The following is a 20,085-nucleotide window of genomic DNA, read 5'->3' as shown; positions in this document are numbered from 1 at the left end:
TGTTCGTGACATGCTGTCCCGTGAGGTGGGTGTCATTCTAGTGACCAGCCAATGGCACCCCTTATTTTAGTCCCAAGGAGCAGCACAGCCCTCCCTGTCTGCAGTATAAAGCCTCTGCTCAGAGCAGGTTCGGTCCTTTTTGTCTCTCTAACTCTGGCTTCTTGGCTGCTGGACTAAGGTTGGTGAATGTCAACGTTTTAACAATGCATGCTGGAGTGAAATGAGAAGTTAAATGGGAGTTTAAATCTGCTACATGTTAAACTGCATGATTTTAAGGTCTGCTTTATGGGAGAGCCGGGGCTGCAGAGTTCATGTAAGAATGAAGGGATTTCTCTTAGGATATCTGCGACCTGAATCCTTCAAAAAAATCTAATTTAACTCAAATTGATCAATCCTTTACAATCCTCGTGAACGCGCCTGTAGGTTTAGCAGTGCGCGTTCACATCACACGACAACATGGCGGCGGCAGTGCGCAACATGGAGGCTGGAGACCGACGCTGGTCGAGCACGTGGTGCGTGACTCAGCGGCACTGTTGGGTGTCGTGAACGAGCACGTCGTAATTCCCAGTCCTGGTGTTAAATGTATCTTTAAGTCGATAATGGCGCTAGTTTTCCACGCAGTTCCTCCAGTTAAAACACTCAAAGTTTATACACCTATTGTTTAAACGTGTGATTTGTCATTGAAATACTTGAATGAATTTAGTTTTAAAGGTTAGATGGTGGAGCGCGAATGTTGCAAACCGCAATGGCCGCCATGTTATCTTTGGGCTGAAGTTTAAAGCATGTTTAAAGCTGGGGACGTGACGCCTCGTCTATTTGTAGCCGGTGAAGAAAATGGGAAAAGAAAAGATCCACATCAACATCGTGGTCATCGGCCATGTCGACTCCGGAAAATCCACCACCACCGGCCACCTGATCTACAAGTGCGGAGGAATCGACAAGAGAACCATCGAGAAGTTCGAAAAGGAGGCCGCTGAGGTTGGTTCCGGCCGCGCTCGGTTCTGTTATCGGTGTGGACTCCCATTCTGTGGTGAAAACTGCCACCTAGTGTTCAAAGTGTGAAGTGTCACTGGTATGGCTTAATTACATTTCATATAACTGTCAAAAAAGACAAATGTGCAGCTGAAAGACATGGTTGGATGGAAGGACAAGAAACAGTTACTGAGACACGACAGGTAGACATTAAAATAAAATACTTAACTGATGAGTGATTAAAAATAAGATATATGATAAAGTTAGAGAATAATCTGAATTTCATTTAAAAACAAACTTTCAAAGTTCATTATTCATGACAATAAAACAATTTAAACTTTAAGATAAAAATCAAAAGCAAAAGTTTCATTAAAACATTACCAGAATATATATTTTCATTTTTTTCATATGTTTGCCACTGACCTTTTTTTACATCAGTTATTACTGATTTTTAAAACTATAAAAATCTATTGGTTGTGCATAATTAGCTTAGTTTTTCTCTCATCCACCAAAACAGTCACTATATAGGAATTTATTGCCCCACTAAGAAGCATGTTTGGTATTTAGCATACCTCCCTGATCCTGGTGTTGTAAATTCTTAAATTTAAATCATCAAAAATTATCCTAACATGAGTTTTAATTTTAGGATGATCCTAAAAATGTGACGTAAAGTCAGACTAACTCTGGTACGTGTAACGGGACATAATTAACAAAGCACACCAAAAACTATAACAATTACAATCTAATGTCTTTGAATCAGCATTTGTTATTTTTTGCTTCAAAATTTAACATAATAGAAAAATATTTATCTGTTAACATTTTAGTAGGTTAAAATGATTTAAAATCTCTATTTTGCTTTCTTAAAATATATAATTAAGAGATATGAAGCATTATTGAATGAAAATAGGTTTCATCTAACTAATGCATTATTCTGTCATTTTAAAATACTTGGAAATGAATGTAGGCATCACTCAAAAATACAGTAAAACTTTTATTCTGCTCCTTCTCTAAAGTGGCACCAGGAAGTCATTGTTCTTGTTTTTGTGTTACAAAAAAATCAGGAGTGCCCAAAGTGTGACCCGGGGGGCCATTTGCAGCCCTCGAAGTGATTTTGTGCGGCCCATGCCAATAATAAACAAACTCAAGCATTCAGTGATTTTTACTGAAGAGCAGACTTTGGTGCACCCATTTAGTAAACTCATTTAAATAGAGAAGAAGAAAGAGCGACCCATATCCTGTTCCTGTTGCTGAGGAAAAAAACCACAAGAAATCCAGAAATTGAAAAAAGTTTAGATTTAAAATATTCAGAGTTTTTCTTTTAAACTAAGGAAACCAGCTGGATTTTATGTTTCAAATCCCTAATGGTTTACAGCTCCCTTCTCTACAGAAATCTAGCTTCTTACAGGTAAATTTGAAATGTTTTTTTCAAAGAAAGATTGGAATTAAAAAAATTAAAAAAGATATTATTTTGTGACCCATAATTACTTAAAACCTGACAGTTTTGGCTCATGTGGCAGAATGTTTGGACTCAATTGATTTTATTCCAGTGTTTAGATTCGTTTTATCTTCTGTCCACTCAGAGCGTACTTCTCCTCAGGGCTTATCCAGAACTGTGGTCCACAACAGGTCCAATTCAAATCTATCCAATCAGAATAAAGATAATTTATAGTATGGATAAAATGTCTAAAACAGGTCAAATGACATGAAAGATAAAAACCATTTGTTTTAGTGACAACGAAGTTATAACAAAGGAGGAAATGTTACATTAATCGGGGTCACAGTTAAATAGAATATTCAAAATATCAACTGTTTTATGTACCAGTTCTTCATGATGCATATAGGTAACCAAATAACTACCAGTAGGTTTTGAAAATGTATCGTCTGCATTACAGAAAATGTCCTTTCCAGTAAGAGATCATGAGTGAACTTCTGTTCTCACAGATGGGAAAAGGCTCCTTCAAGTATGCCTGGGTGTTGGACAAACTGAAGGCCGAGCGTGAGCGTGGTATCACCATCGACATTGCTCTGTGGAAGTTTGAGACCAGCAAGTACTACGTGACCATCATTGATGCTCCTGGACACAGGGACTTCATCAAGAACATGATCACTGGCACCTCCCAGGTAAGAATCAGCCACACTGGCCTGACATTATGGTCTGGTTTTAGAATATTTTAATCTAAATCTTCTTAACTTTCCAGGCTGACTGTGCTGTCCTGATTGTTGCTGCTGGTGTTGGTGAGTTTGAGGCTGGTATCTCCAAGAACGGCCAGACCCGTGAGCACGCCCTGTTGGCCTACACCCTGGGTGTGAAGCAGCTCATCGTTGGTGTCAACAAGATGGACTCCACCGAGCCCCCTTACAGCCAGAAGAGATTCGAGGAGATCACCAAGGAAGTGAGCACCTACATCAAGAAGATTGGGTACAATCCTGCCACCGTGGCCTTCGTCCCCATCTCTGGATGGCACGGAGACAACATGTTGGAGGCCAGCGACAAGGTGATGCTGATACTTTTCAACACAAGCTGGTTCACCTTTTCATGGTGATCACATGAACTAAATCCTTGCTTCCACTTTAAAGATGAGCTGGTTCAAAGGTTGGAAGGTTGAACGTAAGGAGGGCGGAGCCACAGGTGTTACCCTGCTGGAGGCCCTGGACTCCATCTTGCCCCCCAGCCGTCCCACAGACAAGCCCCTCCGTCTGCCGCTGCAGGACGTCTACAAGATCGGCGGTGAGTGGAAGCTGTGAGATATATACATATATGTGTGTGTCAAAATGTTTTCACACCCTCTCAGTCTTTCCACTGTCTGTTTCCTTATAGACTTTTTCTACAACCCGTTTAAATAGTTTTCTTTATAGATTAACACAGATGATAAAATAAATTCCTGTTTTCAGCCATCTGTGTAAGTTTATGGATTTATCAGTATTCACATTGTTTGATATGACACTCAGAGTTAAGGTTAATCCTGTTTCCACTGATCAGATGCTTCTGCAACTTAGTCCAGCTGTGTTACATTCAGTTGACTGAACTTGATTCTACATAAAGTCTCACAGAAATCATGCAGTGAAGTCAGAGGAACGTTCAGCAGACCCCTTTGGACCAGAATGTGTCCAGACAGAAATTCTGCAATGGACAAAGAAAAATCAACAGGATTGTACCTCCTAAAAGCTTTGTGGTCTTAATAAACATAAAAGGAAGAGTTTTGGAACCACCAGGACCAGGTCCAGTGTCCCCTTTTGGAGAGAAGAGAGCCATCTAGAAGGTCAGCCATTGCTAATACATACCATCTACCAGGCCGTTATGATAGAGTGGCCAGAAATGGTAGTCCATGTGCATTTTTGCCAGAAACCAACGTTAAGATTGTCAGATTGTCCTCTGAAACCGAAATAGAACCTTTATAACCTGGCCTACTCACTCCCTACTATGAAGCATGGTACTGGCGCCATCATGATGTTTTCTTAGAGCAGCTACTGGGAGACCAGTCTGCATACAGGGTAGGAGGAAAAACAACTAAATGCAGCGTTTCATCAAGATAACCTGCTCCAGGCAGTTGATCTTCTAACGCTCAGATAAGCTGAAGCACACTGCCAAAAGAAACAAAGAACCGGCTTCAGGAGCAGTTCCTCAATGCCTCAGTGTGGCCCAGTCAGAGTCCAGAACATCTCCTGAAAGATCAAAGAATGTCTGCCTAACGTTGCTACACAAGCTGACTCAGCCTGAGAGGATCTGCAGAGCAGAAGAAAACACCCAGAAGCAGGACCTCCAGGGTCAATCAATCTGGTAGAGCAAATTTCTAACCAGGTGGTCTCTGTACCAGATCCTCACCCTCCTCCCTGATCCAGTCAGGTTCCTGCAGTGACTGTCCTCTCTCTGTCTCTCAGGTATCGGAACCGTCCCCGTTGGCCGTGTTGAGACTGGTATCCTGAAGCCCGGCATGGTCGTCACCTTCGCTCCTCCCAACCTGACCACTGAGGTGAAGTCTGTGGAGATGCACCACGAATCTCTGCCTGAAGCTCTGCCCGGCGACAATGTCGGCTTCAACGTCAAGAACATTTCCGTGAAAGAAATTCGCCGTGGGAACGTGGCCGGAGACAGCAAGAACGACCCACCCCTGGCTGCAGAGAACTTCACCGCTCAGGTGAGCCACAGAACTGAAATCTGTTTACGAGTGTTCCTCAAACACCAAGCAGAACCTTGTAAATCTGTTTCAGAACCTCCTATTCTTTAGCATTTCAGATGCGGACAAATCAGACCTGAACAAATCTTTGGTTAAGAGTTTGGGGTCAGAAATCTTTTAAAAATGGTAAAAAGATATGAAAAAGTCTCCATTTTTATTGAATATGTTCATGTTCTTTAAATTCCTGAATCACAGACAAAACAAACTGATGTTCTGATGTCTCTGAGCCACAAGAGCTTCTACACCAGAGCAGCTTTATGAACATCCATCCATCCCTCCCTCCATCCTGCAGCTGCAGCCAAAGCAGTGGAACATTCATGCCTTTTCTGCCCTAAAATCACAAATGTAAACTCTTCTGAGACTTTAACTGGACCGCTTTGTTCAGATGAGACCAAGACTGAGCTTTTCAGCAACACTTCAGGTGGGTCTGCTGTGAACCAAAGGATCAGTCTGTAGAAGAGCACCTCATGCCCACGGTTAAGTACAGAGGAGGACCTAGGATGCTGTGGGCCTCTTTTTCTTTTCCAAAGACTCCACTAACTTGTTGAGTGGGATCATGATATCTTTATTTTCAGTGTGAGATTCTGCTGCTGTAATAGAAATACATTTATTTAAGACTTTTGACACATTTTACCGGGGTGCCAATAAATGTGAATGGCACCGTGTCTCTGTCTTTAATTAGGTCTGAAGGATCTTTACTTCATGCCAGAAATGTATCTGGTGCACATTGTCATCTGGGGTTTTCTTTTGCCAGTGAAACTAAGGTTTTCTCCAACAGAAACAGACTGAGCCTTGAAACCTCCAGGGCTAATTGTTGCTCTGTTAGCTTAGTATTCATTTCCACATTTAAAAAGTCTGTCTTTGTATCTTTGCTGCTGACCCAGAATGATCTCTCATCTGTTCCAAATGTTGATCCAAAATGTCGTTCCTCTCGCTGCGCAGGTCATCATCCTGAACCACCCCGGTCAGATCGCCCAGGGCTACGCCCCCGTTCTGGACTGCCACACCGCTCACATCGCCTGCAAGTTCAGTGAGCTCAAGGAGAAGATCGACCGCCGTTCCGGTAAGAAGCTGGAAGACAACCCCAAGGCTCTGAAGTCCGGAGACGCCGCCATCATCAACATGGTGCCTGGGAAACCCATGTGTGTGGAGAGCTTCGCCCAGTATCCCCCACTGGGTGAGTGGACCTCTAGTGGTCATCCATTCATCATTTATTAGACTTTTGTAATAATTAGAAAATGTCTTTGATCCATCTCCTCCCCCCAGGCCGCTTTGCTGTCCGCGACATGAGGCAGACGGTGGCCGTCGGTGTCATCAAGACCGTCGAGAAGAAAGCCCCCTCTGGCGGAAAGGTCACCAAGTCTGCACAGAAGGCCGACAAGAAGAAATGAATCTTCATGCAAGACGTCCAGCAGAAAGTGGTGTCTCAGCAGCAGCCAGGCGCCCCGTCTCCTCCTCACCCTCAGCACCCAGCGCCTGCTTCTCTGAGGCCCAGATCTTTACTCAAGGACTGGCTTATGCTGATTAAAGCCCATCGAAAAAATTTCCGCAGGAAAGGAGGCTTCTTTGCCTTCAACTGGGAGCTCTGGTGTTAACTGGGATGAAACAATAAAAATATCAGAATCAAGGACATTTCTTCTGTTTTCTTGTGCTTCTTCTCTAAATCTGTTAGTTTTATGTTTTTACTTCAGATTCTACAATTTTATTCTTCAATTCTTGTTTCAATCTCAAAATAAACAGACAATTATTGAAAAGATTCTGGTTCTGTCATCAAACAGACCAAAGCAGAAGAATTAAATAACATACAGTAGAACATTGCTGACCCAGTTTCTCATGTAGGAGGTTCTGGGAGTGCCAGACCACAAATCCTTCTGAATTTCTATAAATGCATCTTTTCTACTTAAAAATATTCAGCTGCTATATTTAAACGCTTTCATTCAAAAGACAAATTATTTGCAAATTTAAATGATTTTTTAAATGATTTTCATACTAAATTTATAACCTGACTAAACACTGACAGCAAAGAAATATAATGGTTTGAAATAAAACATGAAGTCATCTGCATAGAAGGAAGCTTCATGTTCTTTGTGGCCTCTTTAAATCCCGTGAATGTTCTTAGTGTCCATTTAGACTCAATATTAGCACAGACAACATGGAGTAAAAATAAGTTCTTCATCTGTTACACTGAATTTGGCCCAAAACTAAATCATTCCAGCGGAGCACACGAAAGAAGGGAACATGTTCTGGTTTCTCACCAGAGGTTCTGTTGAGAACATTGAGAGAGAGAACATGATTAAATGTTCATGGAAACTAGCTGGACCCTTTTCTTGTGAAGTGCCTGGAGATGATTGGAGTTGTGAAATATATTAAAACCTCTACCTGTTTTTATGGCGCCTTCATGTGCAGCTCCAACAGATTCCAGGTGTGTTTCCATAAATAATGAGCTCCATGGTGAAGGTCCTCTCAGCCCAGTGGACCCGAACCCCACCAGGGAGCAGGAAGAGTAGTTTTCACATAAACTCTGTTTTTATCAAGTATTAAAGCTGTATACTTCGTATCTTCAAATGATTTTCTATGTAGACTTTGTTTGGAATTTCGAGTCTAAGTCCTAAAAATTTATTAGAAAATAAAAACGACCAAAATTGATCATTTTGCTACGATTTCTGCAATGAGAAAGCGAAGTAAGGAAAAATTGTTTTTTATCCCTGCTATAAACGGGCTTCCATAGATTTAGAATCGGAGCTCAGTTTCATTCCTGATGTTTCATAAAACCTGAAACTGAAACCAACAAAATGTTTCAACCAATCACAGCAGAGCTCGTAACCGGCAGCGTCAGCACCTCTGCAGATCCGATCCGAGTTCTGGATTGCGTTCCGGTTCAGCGACACTTGAACTTTATTTACAGGCGAACCGGGCCCAGGTGAGTGATCCTTATTTTCTTCATTGTTTCTGTTGAGTCCAAAAGAAAATCAAGTCTACTGACGGTTCTCACGGACCGCTGTACTGGTTTTACTGGTTGATAGAGTTCATAACAAACTGGGACAGGTTTATATATCCATCTACAACTTTATTAAAAAAGCTGATCATATTTATCCTGGAAGAACCAAAATGTTCTTACAAACGTCCAGGTGATCCGAACCACAATAACCTGTGGCCATCAGCAGGTGTTTGGTTCTTGTTTTATTCATTAGTTCATTTAAATATCTCTGCTGAATCATACATACTCCAGGAGGAAGTTCAACTCAAACCCTTTTAAACCTTTCATTGTTTATCCAGTCAGGAACCAGAAACTTCAAATTAAATGAAGGAAACTCAACAAATGAGGTGAAAGCTTTTATGTATTTAAAATTAAAATGTGATCAAAAAGGAAAGGTCGGTCTCCAGCAGTCTATGGGCGAGAGGCGGGGTCACCCTGGAGAAGTCGCCAGTCCATCGCAGGGCAACACACAAACAACCATGCACACACTCATTCATGCACCTAAGGGCCATTTAGAGAGACCAATTAACCTAACAGGCATGTCTTTGGACTGTGGGAGGAAGCCGGAGTACCCAGTGAGAACCCACGCATGCACGGGGAGAACATGCAAACTCCATGCAGAAAGATCCCCGGATGGGAATTGAACCTAGGATCTTCTTGCTGTAAGGCAACAGTGCTACCAACTGCACCACCGTGCAGCCCAAAAAAAAAAAAAAAGGAAAGGTTTAACTTACAATAAGGCAATCAGATACAAGAATCAAATGTTATATAAAAAGGTTAATAGGTTACGGATTAATTTGTGGAGGAGGAGAGAAAAGTCTCAAAGCGGTTCTGGGAGAGAGGATTTCCTTTCCGCCCCACTTTCCTAGAACCAGTCAGCCGCTACTGGTGCCAGGAGGATATTGAAGAACTCGGACAGGGGGAGAGGGCTGACCTCTGACCCTGCGGCTCCTCTCACAGCAGTTTCCTTTGTTTCTTGTGAATATTGGGCTTCAGAAGATGTCCCTGGAGAAGATGTGGTTCTGAAGGCAGCAGATGTTGCTCTAAAATCTGCTGGACTTTTCTGCATCAATGCTGCATCAGAGAAGAGAAAATGATCCAAACCCATACTATGATACAACCTCCTCCCATCACATAGCCAGGATGCTCCTTTTCCAACAAGCATCTGGAGAACTGATCCATCTGATCCATGATCCCACTATGTGACGGTCCATCCTGGAGAAGCTGACGCCTCCTCTGAGGTTAACACCGGCTTCTTCTCTGCTCAGTAAAGTTTGTGAATGTAAATCTGTTGTAGAGCTGGACTAAGGTTCTCCAAGGTAATCCCTGTTCCACGAGGTTCTATCAGCCAATGATGGATGATGGTTCTGGATTCAGAGGGATCAGAGACTACTCTGTACTAGCTTAAGCTTGGTTAATCTGGAGTATCCTCCAGATTCCTTGGATGGTTTTCTGATATTCTGCTCTGCAGTGGGAAAAATTGGGAAATGTCTTTCAATCTTTTGTAGTTTTTAATCACTTTGCTGATTTTTGTTGCTTATCTGATTTCAAACTGGAGATCCTCTGAACATCTATGCTCCTCAAAGCTCCCCCACCTTTCAGAGGCCAGATCAGGACTCTAATCACACGCTTGAATCATTTTAACATCATTATTCCTAAACGGTCTCTGTCGCAAATCGAAGGACTGAATATTAATAACAGAAAAGTTTTAGGTTCATAACTTTTAACATCCATCTATCTGCAAACCAAACCTTCTAGTCGTTCTGAGGTTCTCAGCTGGTCACCAGAGGAGACCCAACGTTTTCACCTGCAGCTCCTAAACCGTGGAGCAGTCCCCCATTATCCATGAGGTCCACCAGAACCTTGAGGGATTTTACACCACTTTCTAAAACTCATCTGTTTTCACTGGCTTTTAATGCTGGGGAGCTGGACCAATAAAACCATTAGTCATCTACAAACTGGGACACTGGGTTTAATTGCTTTCACCATTTTATTATTTTACCTGTGAAGGACCTTGGTCTGTAATAGTGCTGAGATTGATTGATTGATTGATTGATTGATTGGTTGATTGATTGATTGATTGATTGGTTGATTGATTGATTGATTGATTGATTGATTGATTGATTGATTGATTGATTGATTGAGTGATTGGTTGATTGATTGATTGATTGATTGATTGATTGATTGATTGATTGATTGATTGGTTGGTTGGTTGGTTGGTTGGTTGGTTGGTTGGAATAACCATGATTTGCTCCTGTGTAAATCTTTTCCGTCAGATGATCCAGGAGACTCTAATGTTTAGTCTCTGTTTCCTCAACAGATTTTTCTCTGTGAATTTTCGGTTGAAAGTTGAGACGAATCTGTCTCAGTGTCTCACTCCTGCGAAACGAAGACCGAGACTGCAGCAGCAACATTCAGGTTAAACTAAAGATCATCCATGGTTTGAGGAATCATTGGCCTTCAGGTTTCTAAGTCTCATCATCATCTGTGTCTCCTTGCGGTGGAAAGCTCCATGATGGCCGATGATTTTGTTCCCATCCCCCCTGATATGGCCCACTGGATCAAACTCAGCTCCAAAGAGCTGAAGATCCGGCAGAAGGACCGCTGCTGGGCTTCGGTGGTAGTCAACGACTTCCGGGAAAACCTGCTGAAGTTCCTGAAAAGCAGCAGTGACCAGCCTTTGTTCCAGTCAGTGGAGTTCCTCAACACAGGAAGCTACTTTGAGAAAGTCAAGGTGAGGTCATGGAAACAGATCAGAGCCTGCAGGTTTATCCTCAGTCTGGAGGCGGAAACACAGAATCCAGGCCACAAATTAAACTTTTATACATTTCAAACAAATGTTGCTCTAAAGACAGCAATAAATTAATTGTAACTGAATTAAAGAAAAATCTGAAAATAATGAAATGAAGAGAACAGAAGGAAATAAGCAAAAAATAAAAATTCATATCCAGGGCCATTCAAAGGGATTTATAGGAAAATAAATAACAGAGATATAAAGAATAACATTAAAAACACAAAAAACAGGGACTTCCCATAATACACCATTTCTGCTGAGCACATAATGCCAGAACCTGGGTCTTCTGGATCCACGAGACAACGTCGGTCTCTTCCAATTAACCAGTTACTGAATCTTCTAACTTGTTTTTACTCAAGGTGAAAATGGAAAACACAAGGAAGAAATGATGCATTAATGAAGGCAAATTAGTCTGAAAACACTGAAAAACCTGGAAAGAAAAGGAAAGATAGAAGAGAGGATAAAGAAAGGAACGAAGGAAAAGAGCATGCATAATGAAAGAAAGAATAAATGACAAAACTGGTTAAAGGAGGAATTACATTTATAGGGATTGAACAAAATAACAAGGTAGTGGCAGACGAGGACAAGTTGTGACATGTTGTCTGGTTCAGAAATCAGTCTGACAGAGGGAGGTATCTCAATCATTGTGGTTTTTAGTATAACAATGACCATCAGTGGGACCCTTTGTGAGGTTCCTTGAGACGACGTTGTTGTAAATAAGCGCCGTTTAACTAAATAATCTGAACTGAAACTATCTGTGTGTCACGGTGTGGTTTTGGATCGGACCAAAGTGCAGACAAGAGCTCGGCAGGATCATCTTTGAAATTCAAAGATTTATTTACAAGGTCAAAAACGTAGCAAAATCACTGCAGGTTTCCCAAGGCAAGGCGTGGCAAAAAACAAAGCATAATCATGGACAAGAACGAGGTGTGACGAACACAAGGAACCAGCCCTGAACAAAGACACAAAACCAACTTATATATTGTGAAATAACAAAGGGCAGGTAATCAGAGGAAACAGGGAACAGGTGTGACAAGGAAGCAGGGAGGTAGAAGGAACCGATGAAACAGATACAAAGACTGAGGATGAGCAAAGTAACTAATAAACAATAAACAGAAACACAGACCAAGCAAACCTATAGACGAAGATAAATAATCAAATGGGGAATAAGAAAACTAGAATAATCAGAGAAACTAGAGGGAACATAGAAACAACAAGAACAACCTGAGAACAACCAAAGAACCCATAAAGAAAACCTGAATACAAAAGTAAAGAAACCTAACCACACTGACTGAATTAACTGGAAAGGAAACAGAAAATAAACTAGTAAACAAGAAGAGTGCAAAGGAACAAATAATAAAACACAATTAAACACAAAGATACTAAAGAGAAATAAAACTAGAGAATCCAGGGAAGACCAATAATTATAATAATTACAATAATAATAATAATAATAATAATAAACCATACAAAGTAATAAGAAAACAACCATAAAAGAACTTAAGTCGTAAACACTAGGAGGCGGAAGAAGGAGAAAAGAAAAACTTGATACAAAAACCAAAATAGAAAAATCTAAGTAAAAGTTAAACAAACACAAAGCCACAAACAAAGTCCAAAAATGTCACTCCGTGACACTGTGTAGTTATGCTGCTATAGGCTTAGGCTGCTGGAGGACATAATGACCACTTTCACTCTCTTCACTACATTCTCATACTACTCTCCAATTCTGCATTATTTGCTGTTATTTCAGTTTTTAACTTTATATTCTCTCTCTTTTCTCTTCCTAGAAGCTACACCTGGCCTGACTCTGTGTCTACCTGTGACACCTTTCTGGAGAGGGGAATCGTCCAAGCTTCTGCTGGCAACAACTTAATGCTCACCTTCTACAGATGATCCACATGGCCCTGTCTTTCAGTGTTTAACCCTTTCTCTCTCCTAGACATGGATACTGACTGAGCTTCTACTGTAACTAACTCTATGTTCTCTCTTTCAGACTCTAACCTTGAAAACTGGCTCAGAGTTTATCTGTTCTTTCTTTCTAGATGAAACGACTAAAGGAGCTACATCCATTAACATTTACTTTTCCTTCCCATAGAAAGTACTCCTGGATCAGTGCTTCTTTGTTCTTTTTGTGTCTCTGCTCTGTTCTCTCAAACCTCCAGTCGGTCGTGGCAGATGGCCGCTCACACTGAACCTGGGTCTGGTTCTGCTGGAGGTTTCTTCCTGTTAAAAGGGAGTTTTTCCTCTCCACTGTCGCTACATGCATGCTCAGTATGAGGGATTGCTGCAAAGTCAACACCAGTGACTGTCCACTGTCTCTACATGCTCATCCAGGAGGAGTGAATGCTGCAAGTCACTGATTGGATGCAATCTGCTGGGTTTCCTTAGATAGAAAAACTTTTTATCCAATTTGAATAAATAACTGAATCTGACTGAACTGTTCAATGGTTAGGATTAATTAGAATGTATGAACCTGACATTGTGAAGAACCTTGAGACAACATTCAATTCAATTCAGTTTTATTTATATAGCGCCAACATGTGTTGTGAATTGGCGCTATATAAATAAAACTGAATTGAATTGAATTGAAAATAAACCCAGATCAGGGCCCCGGCCCGGTAAAACCTCTGTGTTTCTCCCCTTAGATCCACAGCCCAGATGAGTTCGACATGATGCTGAAGCTTCAGGTTCCCTCATGCTTATGCACCACCAAGCTCGACGCCGGCCTATTCTACAGGATTGATCTGACCCGACCCACTCGCCACCCCATCAAGGACTTTCTCTTGGAAAACAATCGGACCTTGTCGTCCAGTAAAATCCTGACTGAGATGTTTCGGCTCATCCGCAAGTTCCTCAAGACCTACAGAGGTCGCCTGCTTCTCCTCTCATTCCTCTGCTGCTACAGTCTGAGCAACTGGGTTCTCCTGGATGGATGGATGGATGGATGGATGGATGGATGGATGGATGGATGGATGGATGGATGGATGGAAAGGTGCAGAGTTAGTAGAAAGTTGTTTGTGTTTTGTCTTCTCTTCAGTTCCTGATAGACGCTGCAGATGGGAGGTGAACAAGAAGAAACCAAACTCTCCTGCCGTCACTTTGTCTCTGTGCAGGAAGGAGATCAGCGGAGAGGAGCTGATTTCTGTGGACGTGGTTCCTGCTCTGGAGGTAATCAGTAATCAATAAGTCTGCCGTGTTGACTATCAGAAAGTAGAAAACCAGAACCAGTTGCATTACTGGGCCCTGCTGCTAAAACTAATGCTATAAAGCTTTAATAAGTCAGCCTTGTCAACGTATTCAGACCGTTTGGACTTCTTCCACATTTAATCCAATTAAAACCAGAAGCCTTAATGTGTGTTATTAGGATTTTAAGGGACTGAACAACACAAAGTAGTGTTTAATTAAAGGGAGAAAAAACTAATACATGGTATAAAATATTCTACAAATAAAAACCAGAACTTTTGTTGTGCCTTCATATTCAGCCAACTTTACTCTAATGCCCCTAAATCCAGAGGAACTAACTGCCAGCAGACGTCATTTAATTAGTAACGAGCAATTTAATCTGAGTCCAGCCGCAGATGTTTTGTTTCTGGCTTCAGAGGTTCTTCAGAGGTCCACCTAGACTGACAGGCTGGGCAAGGAGAACATTAATCAGAGAAGCAGCTAAGAGGTCCATGGTAACTCTGGAGGAGCTCCAGAAATTCACAGCTCAGGTGGGAAGATTGGTCTGTTGACAGGGCAACTATTCGTGATAAACTCCACAAATCTGGCCTAAATGTACTCATTAGAAATGTGTTTGCACTTTGCTACAAGTGATGAAGGAGGCGCAGTAAACACGTGGAAGAAGGAGATCAAAACTGAACGTTTTGGCCTACATCCAAAACAGGAAGTGTGAAGGAAAACTAACTCTGTACATCACCTTGAACACACCATTACCAAAGTGAAACATGGTAGTGGCAGCATCATGCTGTGGTGATCCTTTCTTCAAGAGGGACTGGGAAGCTGGTCAGAGACGATGTGAAGATAATTGGAGCCAAATCCAGGACAATCCTGTTAGAGGCTGCATAAGACCTAAGACTGGGGTGGAGGTTCACCTTCCAGCAGGACAACCACCCTGAACATACAGCCAGAGATACAATGGATGGTTTAGATCAAATCAAATTCATGTCTTAGTTAAAGCCCAGACCTAAATTTAACTGAGGTTCTGTGGCAAAACAGCATCAAAATGCACCCAAATGTGCAGTTGAGTCTGGAATAATGTGAGAGGGATACTTCATGCAACATCCATGTTAACAAAATTCCAATAAACTGGTTGAAAGATTGAGAAACGCCTCCTTCTTTGGAGATTCAAAGCTCCAATATACTTAATAAAAACACAGTTTTAGGGTTGAATGGATCCCAGAAAGTTGGACTTTATCTGCCTGAGCCTGCAGGCCTCCATCTTATTGTGAGATAATGTCACACTCCAGATGATTACCTCCAAAATGTTGAAAACCTTTTGGATTTAATGTCCTTTCATTGCCACAGCTTCATCTCCACGGGTCCAGGTCCTCCATCCAGCCGTAGGTGTTTCTCTCTCCTTCCAGCCGGTTTGTCTCCATCTGCTGGAGGACAGTTTTCTGACCAATCAGAGCTCAGAGTGCAGAGAGACTCTCATTCACTCCCAATAGATTTCAGCTCTGGATTTTTATTTGAAAGGTAGAAGTGAAGGCTCAGATGTTTTAAATAAATCACAGTAGAAATGAAGATTTACCTGTGTGGCCATGAGGACATTCTGACACTCACTTTCAGAATATTTGAAATAAATCTTGAGGTTTTTGCACAATACTGTGTGCCGGTCTGGTTCAAAACAGTGACAGGAATCGCCATAACAACCAGTTACTGCATACGTTTGGTGTCCCGGTTTCTGACATTATTCAGCTGCTATTTCTTTCATTCATCAATGTTAAAGTAAGTTCTAAATGCTTTACTTCAGGGTCACAAGGTAAATCTTGGCCTTTTATCAAATTTTACAGAAATGTTCAAGTTTTTCAAATTGCTCTGATGTGGCTTTAATGTTTTGTTGTTGTGGTTGTTTGGAGGTCCAGAGCTGGCCGCTTGCAGTACGAAATGGTCCAGATGTGGACAACTGGCTGGGAAAGAAGCTTCGACAGGAAATCAAAAGTTTGCCTTGTTACTTTGTACCAAAAAGACAGAAAGGACGAAAACTGGGTGAAGACGCCAAAGGTGAGACGAGATTCAGTGCCTTCCCACACTGTCATAGCTTAAAAATAGTTAAATATAGTGTCCACGTCCTCCCCATGATTGTATCTCCTACTGACCCAGACTGAGACCATCCAGAGGCTCAGGAAGCCTTTGCAGGCTTTTTTATTTATTTCACTCTATGTGTGATGAATTTATATAATGAATGAGTTGCACTTTCTGAAATAATGGACAAAAGATATTCAACTTTTTCAAGATGTTCTAATTTTTTCAGATGTATCTGTAAAACAAGGATTAAATCTGTAAAGAAACACAGAATTCAGACATTAACTTGCAGAGATTTGAGCTTCATCCTGTTCCTCCTGTTTTTAACTTGGCTCTTCATCAGAGAGCTGGAGGATTTCTTTCTCCCACATTGAGAAGAAAATCATCAAGTCTCATGGCAACAAGAAAACCTGCTGTGAGAGCAGAGACACCAAATGCTGTCGGTGAGTTATTGTTGGTTTTCTAAATGTGTTTTTTTTTTTGCTCATATTCAGTCCCGGAACCTCTTGACTCAGAAATAATTTTTATCCAGATCTCTGTTTCAGAACAACAACGTGAGACCTTCAGTTCGTAACGTTTAAAAATGCCCTGCAAAAATGATTAAAGCTAATAACGATTCGGCATATTTCTTGTTATTTTCCTCCGTTTCTTTCCCAGTTTTCAATCAGCTGTTATGTGTTTGGAAAAACACATGTAACAAACACATGAACACATGGGGCAGCCTCAGGAAAGCATGCCATGTGTTTTGATGGCAATACGTTATACAGTGTTTCAGAAATTAGATAACATATAACAATGATTTTAACTGTGAAAAATGTTGAGATTTTTATGATTCAACCTGCTGTTCTACCTGCAGCTTCATCTCCACAGGTCCAGGTTCTCCATCCAGTCATAGGTGTTTCTGTCTCCATCCAGCCTGGGTTTCTCCACTACTGGAGGAGCATTAGTTTTCTGACCAATCAGAGCCCAGAGTGCAGAGCGACACGCCCACATTCTCATTGACTCCCAGTAGATTTCAGCTCTGAATGGTTCTGTAGAAACTGGACCTGAAGGTTTCGTTTTTACCTTTTGGTCTTCTACAGGAAACCCTATAGACCCAGAAAGATGAACATGTGTTTCCACCAGCAGGTTCTGGCACTCAGGATCAAACTTTAACTTACTCAGCATGCTAATATTTACCTGTGTGACCTCATTCATAGGTTAAGAATTTCATCATCACCACATGATGACAATCAGTCATCATTGTTGGATTATTGAGCAATGTCTGCCCTTCTAATTCCTTCTTAAATGTTCGGTTTCACTCGGTTGTTTGTTTGGACCCGTGTAAAATAATCTTGTACCCTTATGTTTCAGAAAACAGTGCCTAATGCTGCTGAAATCTCTGATTGAGCGTCTAAAACAACGTTTTCCCAAAGACCTGGAGGACCTCTGCTCGTACCACGGGAAGACGGCCTTCCTGCACACTCTGTCTGCCAGGTGCTGCTCAAACACCTCATTTTAGGCATAAAGTAACACAGTGTAGCCAATCCAGTGCCTTGATGTGTTACAACAGCAAACCTTTTATAAATAAAATTGAAAAGGTGTGTTGTCCATTTATTGTCAAGCGCCCCCTGAGTTGTGACGTTTTCTACACATACAGCTCTGGGTCTCTGAGGGTTTATCTCCACCAGCTTTAAACATCTACAGTCTGACATTTTTATCCATTTTCTGTGCAAACAGTTCAAATTCAGTCTGATTGAATGGGCAGCAGCTGCCAACATCAGTTTTTAGGTTTTGCCACAGATTCTCAGTGCGATTTATGTCTGGACTTTGACTAGGCCATTTCAACACATAAATATGCTTTAATGGAAACTATTCCGTTTTATTCTGCGTTTCATGTTTAGGGTTGTTGTCCTGCTGGAAGATTAACCTTTTGTGCAGCATCTAAAGGTTTTTTTTTTCCAGGATTCTCCTGTGTTTAGCTTCATCCATCTTCCCATCATCCTGAAGCTGTTTGTTCACTAATGTTCTTACATAATTATCCTCAGAGGACTTATAGAACAGACGGATTTGTACTGAGATTATATTACACACTGGTGGACTCTATTTACTAATTGGCTCACTTTTGAGAACAACTGATTCTACAGGATTTTATTTAAGGTCTCAGAGTTAAGGAGGCTTAATAAAATCAATGCAACAGTGTAATTTATTTGTGAAAACTTTGTAAACCATGTATGATTATCTCTTCACTGAACTCCGTTTTTGGTTAAAGGAGTTAAAGTGGACCGCAATGTGTTCGCCTGTCACATAAATTTCTAAACAGATACAGTTTATGGTAAAATGTGGAAAGATTCAAAGGTTACAAATAGTTTCGAAAGTCAAATCTTAGAAAAATGGTAAAAGATTTTTATAAAGGCTGGAAAAAGTACGAATGAGTTTGGTTCTGCTTCAATGGAAATATGAAGCATTGTTTACGAAGTCCGTCATTTCCCAGTAATTTATTTATCTTTTCCATCAGGTTTGATGACTCCTCGTGGGCTCCTCAGCAGCTTCCCGCCTGCTTCCTGCACCTTGTCGGGGCTCTGCAGGACCACGCTGAGAGAGGCTTTCTCCCCCACTTCTTTGTCCCTGAATGCAACCTCTTTGCGACGTCCGTGTTCCCTCGCAAAGCTCGGGTGTTCCTGGTCAACGTCCTGGAGGAGCAGAAGAGGGAAGGTTTGCCACTGCTGAAGCCTCCAGCTCTTCTTCCTCCTCTAACACCAACAACAGTCGGACCAGAAGTAAACGCAGGAGAACTCAGTGAAACATCCCACCCACTGATTTCTTCTGAATGTCTGAAGTTCATCCTGGTGTTTGTTTTAGTTGTCGGCCTGGGCTTTAATTTCCTCTGTTTTTAACTTGGCCAAAACATGACGGATATGAGGGAAATGCAGAAAAACAGAAAACCGAGAGAGTTATTCTATTCAGTTTATTTCTATAAAGCCAATTCCCAACAAATCATCTGGAGGCCCTTATAAAGTCGATTCAATCGATCATACAGATTCCAAGTCAGGTGCATCCTAGCAGTCAGTTTATCCTAAATCTGTGCAGGAAAAACTCAATTTTTATTTTAAATTTCTCAGATTTCTCTGTTATTTTGGTCTCTGATCAGGCATAACATTTGACTAGCCCAGGTGAAGTCAGCAAGCCTAATTATCAATTCATCAGGCTATAAGTACTTTGGGTCAGCAGTCCAGAGCCATGGTGAGGGTGGAAAAGAGGTGAAGAAACGTGTCCAGACAGGTTGGAACAAGTGGAGAAAGTGTCAGGTGTGTTATATGATACCAGTCTCAGTGAGAATGAAAGGAGAGGTGTAGAAGACGGAGGTGAGGCCAGCATGTTCTATGGTTTAGAGACAGGAAGCGGAGCTGGAAGTAGCAGAGATGAAGATGTTGTGGTTCTCTTTGGGAGCGACACTGATGGATCAGGAATGAGGACATCATAGGGAAAGCTCATGTTTGATGTTTTGGAGAAGAAGCCACAGCGGAGAGATAGTGAGGCTGGAACTGCCAGGCAGGAGGCCTAGAGGAGGACCAAAGAGGAGGAGAAGAAAGGACATGACGGTAGTGGGTCTGACAGAAGAAGATGCAGAAGATAGATGGAGACAGATGACTCGCTGTAGCGACCCCTGAAAAGGAAAAGCCAAAAGAAGATCTATTCATCAAGCTGTTTGTTAGGCAGCTTATGAAAATTTTGTCCTCAAAGTTGATTTGTCACAACATTTCAAATTTTATCTGATCTAATATTTTGTTTGTTTAAAACAATTCTTATAAGATTTTCATGAGGTTTTTATTTTGAATTCAGAAAAATTATTATTTTATGAATCATTAAAGAACTTTCCTTGTGAAACAAGAAATGTATAAATATTCTGCTGTATAATAAAATCTCAGGTTTTATATCTA

The 20,085-nt window shown here is 41.3% G+C and overlaps 2 protein-coding genes across 3 annotated transcripts; both read left to right on the top strand.

Moving 5' to 3' along the window:
• Window positions 1–62: 62 nt before the first annotated feature.
• Window positions 63–6,775, top strand: eef1a1l2 (eukaryotic translation elongation factor 1 alpha 1, like 2). The gene is made up of 8 exons (XM_047383273.1): window positions 63–178; window positions 823–978; window positions 2,914–3,093; window positions 3,171–3,467; window positions 3,550–3,700; window positions 4,852–5,108; window positions 6,090–6,324; window positions 6,414–6,775. Exons 2-8 carry the CDS (start codon window positions 835–837, stop codon window positions 6,536–6,538), a joined length of 1,389 nt encoding a protein of 462 aa, XP_047239229.1. The 5' UTR covers window positions 63–178; window positions 823–834; the 3' UTR covers window positions 6,539–6,775.
• Window positions 6,776–7,969: 1,194 nt separating this feature from the next.
• On the top strand, window positions 7,970–20,085 carry LOC124878899 (cyclic GMP-AMP synthase). 2 transcript variants are annotated; one of them, XM_047383080.1, is made up of 9 exons: window positions 7,970–8,067; window positions 10,445–10,542; window positions 10,633–10,858; window positions 13,564–13,786; window positions 13,956–14,086; window positions 16,000–16,144; window positions 16,509–16,608; window positions 17,519–17,641; window positions 18,663–20,085. In XM_047383080.1, the coding sequence occupies exons 3-9, from the start codon at window positions 10,637–10,639 to the stop codon at window positions 19,039–19,041; spliced, it is 1,323 nt and encodes a 440-aa protein (XP_047239036.1). In that variant the 5' UTR covers window positions 7,970–8,067; window positions 10,445–10,542; window positions 10,633–10,636; the 3' UTR covers window positions 19,042–20,085. The 2 variants fall into 2 exon arrangements, with proteins under 2 accessions (XP_047239036.1, XP_047239035.1); XM_047383079.1 differs by having other exon boundaries at window positions 10,445–10,858.

This window comes from Girardinichthys multiradiatus, chromosome 13 (assembly GCF_021462225.1).
Source record: "Girardinichthys multiradiatus isolate DD_20200921_A chromosome 13, DD_fGirMul_XY1, whole genome shotgun sequence".
Classification (NCBI taxonomy): domain Eukaryota; kingdom Metazoa; phylum Chordata; class Actinopteri; order Cyprinodontiformes; family Goodeidae; genus Girardinichthys; species Girardinichthys multiradiatus.
Note: the sequence above shows the minus strand (reverse complement) of the source record. Positions and strands in the feature narration are given on the sequence as shown.